A 7448-nucleotide genomic window follows, 5' to 3' on the forward strand; every position below is an offset into this window, starting at 1 on the left:
TGTTCTTATAAGTTCCCAAATCATACAAGTTTCATATTGTCGAACTTTACTAAGGATTGTATATCTGGCTTGACTGTCTTATGCATAACTTACAAGTTTCAGATAAAAGAGACAAAAACTTTATAAAATTTATCTATATCTTTTCCATATGGGAAGAGACAAAGACAGATATTGTGTCTGAGTATTAAATTGCTCTTTACTTCACCCTGACTAGATGCACTTGTTTCACCATCTTGTAGAGGAGCCATTGTTGTATCTTCAGTTCACTGATACTGTAATTTATAAAATTATTCATATAGTCAAAAACATACAGTTAAAATGAGTTAAAAATATGAAAAGGATGAAGGCATTTTCTGTAGTATTAGGAGTTAAAATTGTGTGGAGTGGCTAATATAGACCACAAGGTGCAGGAATGTTCTACTCCAGAGTTAGAAGAAAAAAAAGGTGTCCGTTCAGAAGAAGAAAGTGAAGTCATGCTAGCTCAAGAGAATGTAACCAGTTCAGTGCTGAGCATTTGTCCGTGCAATAATGCGCAGTCTTTCAAGTAAAGAGTATAAAAGACAAGACTGTGATGTCCCGGCCATTTTTTGTAGAAGTCACAGCTGAGTTCTCACAGCCCTCATTATTTCAGTTCATCTTGTGCTTACATGTCACATCAGTCTAAATTCATTTGTGCTTAATCAAACTGCCACATAGTAATTGCTACAGAAATGATGCACAGTGAAACTCATTTTTGTCCCAGGAACCCCTACAGCAGGGTTACTCCACTCACTTTAACCAGGGGACACTTTTCAAAATGACAGGAGGCCAGGCGCCAGTTAATGAATACACATTAATAATAACATTACTTATAAGATAAAATGAAAGAGATTAAAGATTAAAGGGACCACAACTCATATTTCTTTCAAATTCTTTATTTTCAGGTTGACTGATATACTACCAAAACTTATTAACTTGGCTCAAGGTTTGACATTTCAGATATTTTACTTGAAACTACTTTAAAATCTGCAACTGCATTTTAGTTACAGGTTACAACATTAAACATAACTGGAACCTCTTCCATCCTACCAGGAAAAGAAAGAGCAGCTTATTTAAACTCTTTTAGATTGTAATATACATTGATGGGATCAGAATTATCTTCACCTTTGTGTAACTTTTCGCTCCTCTACAGCCCATATTTACACTTTGAACAGCCTGAAAAACCATCATGTAAATCAGTCTTCTCTCTGTTACTAACAGCCTAATTTAGACCATCATCCAAAATTGGCATATCTGTCCCTCCTTCCTGGGAAAAAAAGTCAATCGAATGATTTTTATTGTGACTGAGAAAATAATCGGAGGGCCATCTGGCAGCATTTTGAGGTCCAGATTTTTTCTCTAAGAAATGAGAATACATATTTGAAACACAACTGAAAACACATACAGTGTTCAGATTAAAAAATAAAAAAATAAGGCTTGTACTGTTTTGTAAATATGAATCCTTTAGAAACTGTCTCACAAAGGCAAGCCAAGTGTCCACTAATAATGACTCAATAAATGACACATTACTGTAGTGTGGACAATATAAATGGCCATGATCATCATGGACTGTATAAATGGACATTTTCTCTGCTTAGTCTTGAAATCACAACATCTTAGTGTCAAAGCAGAGACAGAATGAGAACTTATGAAGTTGCATCAAAACTTGTTCCTACTTTAAATGATGCTCATGTGTACATCCATAAACCTTTTATCTGAACAGAGACAAAAGTAATCCATCATTCTTTACTTGAGCTACTTTTGTGATGGGAACTGTGATTATGGACAATTTTGATGTTACTACAATTGAAGAACTTTGCAGATATTTAGTGATGAAACTTCTGTTTCTTTATTCTGTCTTCATCTGCAACCAAAACAAATGATGAAGACACTGACTAAAAACTACTACTATGAGATCATTTCAACATTAAATGCTGAAGTTTTATTCTCAGAGAACTTCAGAGCTGTACTCCTGCATTCATTATGCAGCATCTATGACTGAATACATACAGTAAGAAATGAGGAAAACTATGAGATATGTGGATCCTGTGATTATTTACAGACATTAACGATTATTGTTAACAGTTAAAATCTTCAGAGCCAAACTAGTGATGATTACCAGCAAGTCATGAGTCAAGAGAGCTTACAATGAGTAAAATCACCTTGAAATATTTTCCCAGAAATGATCATTCTGAAAGCGGATCGAAACCAGCTGTAAAAGAAACCATAGATGAATGGATTGAGCATCGAATTTGACCATCCAAGCCACACACATGTATAATACAGTTCAAAAGGTATACTGAAATTAATCAAAGGGTCAATGGTCCAACAAAGAAAGAAAGGAGTCCAACAGATCAGAAAAAGTCCCATCACAATAGCCAGAGTTTTAGTCGCCTTTCTCTCCATCTTACTTTCAGACTTTGTGCTCTGACAGGTTGTGTTGTGGATGCTGCGTGCCTGTCTCTGTGCCACTGTTAAAATCTTTAGATAGATGATAGACATTATGATAGCTGGGAGATAAAAAGAAAAAACATATGTTAAACCCAAAATTGAGAGACTAAAACCAGATAAAATCCAGCTCACCAGGATCATGATCACAATAACATAGAAATTTATTTTAGTTCTGTACCTCAGAGGCTGACACACAGCAAAATATCTGTCAACAGAAATAAAACACAAGTTCCAAACAGAAGATGAGCTCAGATACATGTCAAAATAATCTAGTATCGAACAGGAACTTTCTGTAGCTGGTACCATGACATTCAACAAAAGTAAAACCCCAAGAAGAAGGTCAGTTACAGCGAGAGAAAGGATGAGGAAGTTTGTAGGAGTGTGGAGCTGTTTGAAGTAAATAATAGAGGTTATTACAAGAAGGTTTCCACATATTATAAGAAATGATAAAAAGACAGCAAAAAAATAAAATGCATGCATCAGGGGGTGAGCTCTGGGGTCAGGTACATCAAGAAGTGTTTCAAGACAGACAATGCTGTTAACATCATCATCAGACCTGTTGACAGAAAAGTTACGTTTCATGCAGAAATGATCATTAATATTGAGGCAGTGTTTGAAATAACATCCCTTAAATCAAGAAAATGAATAGTTTATAATTTCCTGTAGAGAAAGATTTTCAGTAAAGTTTAGTGTTCTGTGTTTCACTCTGTGTCTGTTTGGTTTGTGCATCTGTACTGATGGGAGCTCTTGGTCTGTTCCACTGAGCAGTATATTCAGATCAGAGTTGTTATTCTGGGCTCATTTGCATATCATGGTCAAGGGACCATGTCAACAGGGTACTCACTGTAGTAGTACCGAAATTTAATATCATGTATTCTGTTAAAAATTTGGAGGGATAATAGGAGATAAATTCAATATGTCAAAGTCTCACTTTTTCAGATTCCTCCATGTTTGTATGTTTTTATATTATTAACACAGATAACACGCCTTCCTTTCCCTTCTATATTCCATTGATCTATCAGAAAAGTCTATGGGCCCTATCTTACGCTGATCTAAAGCGTAAGTGGCAAGCGTGAGGTGCAATGGATTTAATTTATTCAAGATGTGTCCAAATCCACCTTTGCCGTCTTGTGCCAGGGGCAGGAGTAATATTTTGCCCTGCCCCGCCCTTTCCGCCACCAACGCAAAGCAGGATACACCTATCAGATGTGCCCAAGTGCCTTCATTAATTCACAGGCGAGTTTAGGCCGAACATGCAATAAACCAATCAGAAAGTCAGCTCTCATCACCTTTAAGAGGCAGGTGCGCCAGCAGCACAAGCAGAGGAAGCATTAAGGTGGATTTACCAGGAGGAAACAAAGAGAAAAGATTTTTAAAGTGAGGAGACAGATCTCCTGTATTGAGGAGTGAAAACACGATATATGGAGACAGCAGGACGTCTAAAATAGCTTCATGTGTAAATAATTTATTTTCCATTAATGCCTGCAAAAAACAATACAATAAATGAACCGGAAAATGTCATGCAGATATGTAACTGCTTATATTTTAACCTGAAGCACCTTGAAAGTGTGTTGTATTTTATAATTAATTATTATCATCATCATCATCATTAACTCTGCTGGCTGAGGAGCGGGGAGAGAGATGGTGCAGTAGAGAGGGGAGGCGAACAGATCCAGTCCAGCCACGAAGTTTCCCGGTTCCGCTGGCCCACCTGAGCCAGGTGGAGGAGCAGATATGAGGCTGACCGTGCTCCTCCTTCTTCTCCTCTCCCACCTAATCCTCATCTCGTCCTCCCATCCTCGCTCCTCTGTCCTGCTGCTAAACAAGTTGTTCTGTTCTGAAGTTTTAAATCAGGACAAGACACGACCCTAAGGCACAAGCACGTTTTACCCCAATGTGCTGAGCACAAGATAGCAAACGCGCCCGGCCACGCCTTCTTTTTGCCTTCATTTTTAGACCTCACATCCACAGCGGCACAGACCCAGCACAAGTGCATTTGCTATCTTACACACATGGCAAAAATGGCACTTGCGCTGGCATAAGATAGCAAAATCACTTGCGCTGACAGCGCAATGGCTTTGCACCAGGAGTAAGATAGGGCCATATATCTTTTATTAGGGCCCGAGCACCAACCTCGGTGCGATGTCCCTATTGAAACTGAGGGAATTATTATTATCATTACCACAAACAATCAGCACAGAAGTATCACACCAAGATTTCGCTATTGTTGAAGGGTGTGGCAGTGGCGTTCCGGCAAATTTTGATGTCTCACCATTAGACACGAAATTGCTACAACTTTAGTATAAATGGTCCGATCTTCATCAAACTTCACTTTTATAAAAGCCCCACCCCAAACACGTTTACATGACAACATTCCATGATAGTCATAGCGCCACCTACTGACAGACTGATGTGTTGCTCCAAGTGGGTTGACCATATCCAACTCAAATCTGATTAGAAAGGCCTTAAGACCTTGGTAATGCTTTATTGACAATCAAAGATTGAAGATCATAACATTGTCGTCAAAGGGTGTTGCCCTGATGGTATGATGAAGGACGATGCCTTGCCAAAACACAGAAGTTCCATTCACTTAAGTGTACACAGGTGCAGCTGTCTGAAACTTCACATGCTTGTTGACCATCCTGGCCTGAACATGTGACATGAGTTTCATCATTGGGCATGGCCAAATGGCTTACACCCATTAAACTGCATTCCCCATACAACATGCACAAAAATCGGTTTGCACATGTATCATGTCCAGGCACACAAAAAAGAGTATTTGACTCATCTGCCAAACCCAACAGGACTGACTTCAAAATGGTTGTGTACCATCTAGACAGGTTTGTGATCAAAAGTCAGCATTGAACGGTGTGGCTGTGGTATGGTGTTTAGTTTTGATGTCTCACCATGAAACACGAAATTGCTCTAACTTTGCTGTAAATGATCCAAACTGCACAAAACTTGTATGATACAAGTCCTGTCCTAAACACATCTACATGACAATGAGGAGTCATGGGCATAGCACCACCTAGTGGAGTAGGAAGCATGTTGTCTGAATGCTGTAAAAGCCTCTTCAACAGTCACACTCACACTCCGACATTTTACGGGTGCAAGGGCCTGTAAAATGTTGCTTGCAGCTTTAATTTATGATTTCTTTTCTAATTTACAGAACCCACTGATGAAGACTCTGAGGTCTGCATGAGATGGGGATTGGCTCTCATGGCCGAGCAGTGGAGAAAAGCCTTGGAAGGGGCGCATACGGCCTTAATCTGTACAGCCTTGCATTTTAATCATTTTTTTATGTAATTTATGTGGTGAAAATGTGAATTGTGGTCAAACATAAATGTTATACTGGTTAAAGAATATACATGAGGGTTAAAGGTCACAGTAATATGAAAAATATTTCATAAGCTAACATGGCCTCTAAACCCTTGTAATAGTCATGCACTTATAATGTCACTGTAACTGCCTGGTAGGTAACCTGTGGAATCTGTGTTGTGTGGATAATGGTGATAGCAGCTTCTTTTTCTTTTATAGACCTGTATTTATTGAGTACAAATGGTAGACATAGAATTTACATTGGCATTTTCTAGGAATATATCACCTCCAAGTTAAATTTGGTTGATCTGTAGCGCTTCCTGGAGTTTAATTGCTCAGACTGGCTGGAAAGAGTATGGGAGCAATCTGGCACAGGATGCTCCTCGCCTTCTTCCTCATCCTCTATGCAAAAAAGTTTGACCAAAGCATTCTGGCCAATTATCTTACTTGCCATTGAAGATGAACGGTTAAAATACTTTCCACAATAGTTTTATAAACAAGCTCCAAAATCTGCTGACTGACACCGAGGCCACAGAGTTTCCTGAGAAGAAAAGGTCTCTGCATCTTTTAGAGATATGCTCTGTGTTTTCAGGGAAGCTCAGCTGGGAGTCTAGAAATATGTCAAGGTATTTAAAGTTTTACACAGTTTCAACATTTTGACTATCAGGTGAAACTGGTTCTTTCTACCGGGGCAAAACCAAATCCTCCCTGGCACAAACCCTCTGTGGGCGGCAAGAAAGAAAATTCCTGATCCAAAGCACTAAGTAAATAAGTTAATATAAAGATCAGTGAGCTTTTTCAGAAGGACAAGAATCAGAATGGGTTGATCTGCAGAGTGCATTGTTGTAACTCTCTGCTATTCTCTCACCTGCAGCATCATTATTCAGCCCAGGCACATACACTGATCAGGCATAACAATATGACCACCTGCTTAATATTGTGTTGGTCCCCCTTTTGATGCCAAAACAGCCCTGACCCGTCGAGGCATGGACTCCACTACACCCCTAAAGGTGTGCTGTGGTATCTGGGCAGATGTTAGCAGCAGATCCTTTAAGTCCTGTAAGTTTCAAGGTGGGGCCTCCATGGATCGGACTTGTTTGTACAGCACATCCCACAGATGTTCGATTGAATTGAGATCTGGGGAATTTGGAGGCCAAGTCAACACAGCAAACTTGTTGTTGTGCTCCTGAAACCATTCCTGAACCATTTTTGCTTTGTGGTACAGCACATTATCCTTCTGAAAGAGGCCACAGCCATCAGGGAATACCGTTTCCATGAAACATGGTCTACAACAATGCTTGGGTAGGTGGTACATGTCAAAATAAGGTTTCAAGGTTTCCCAGCAGAACATTGTCCAAAGCATCACACTGCCTCCGCTGGCTTGTCTTCTTCCCATAGTGCATCCTGGTGCCATGTGTTCCCCAGGTAAGCGATGCACACACACCCGGCCATCCACGCGATGTAAAAGAAAATGTGATTCATCAGACCAGGCTACCTTCTTCCATGTCTCCGTGGTCCAGTTCTGATGCTCATGTGCCCATTGTTGGTGCTTTCATGGTGCACAGGGGTCAGCATGGACACCCTGACTGGTCTGCAGCTATGCAGCCCCATACGCAACAAACTGTGATGCACTGTGTATTCTGACACCTTTCTATCAGAAC

General features: G+C 39.8%; 1 protein-coding gene across 1 annotated transcript; it reads right to left on the reverse strand.

Annotated features, from left to right (window-relative positions):
- Window positions 1–2151: 2151 nt before the first annotated feature.
- On the reverse strand, window positions 2152–2949 carry LOC146313971 (trace amine-associated receptor 1-like). The gene has a single exon (XM_084738211.1). It carries the CDS (start codon window positions 2947–2949, stop codon window positions 2152–2154), a length of 798 nt encoding a protein of 265 aa, XP_084594337.1.
- Window positions 2950–7448: the final 4499 nt, after the last annotated feature.

Source organism: Lutjanus erythropterus, chromosome 15, assembly GCF_056507025.1.
Source record: "Lutjanus erythropterus isolate fLutEry1 chromosome 15, fLutEry1.hap2, whole genome shotgun sequence".
NCBI lineage: Eukaryota > Metazoa > Chordata > Actinopteri > Lutjaniformes > Lutjanidae > Lutjanus > Lutjanus erythropterus.

Excerpts from the sequence above, each read along its gene's own strand:
- LOC146313971 (XM_084738211.1), bottom strand. The coding sequence starts at position 2,949 with ATGCATGCATTTTATTTTTTTGCTGTCTTTTTATCATTTCTTATAATA.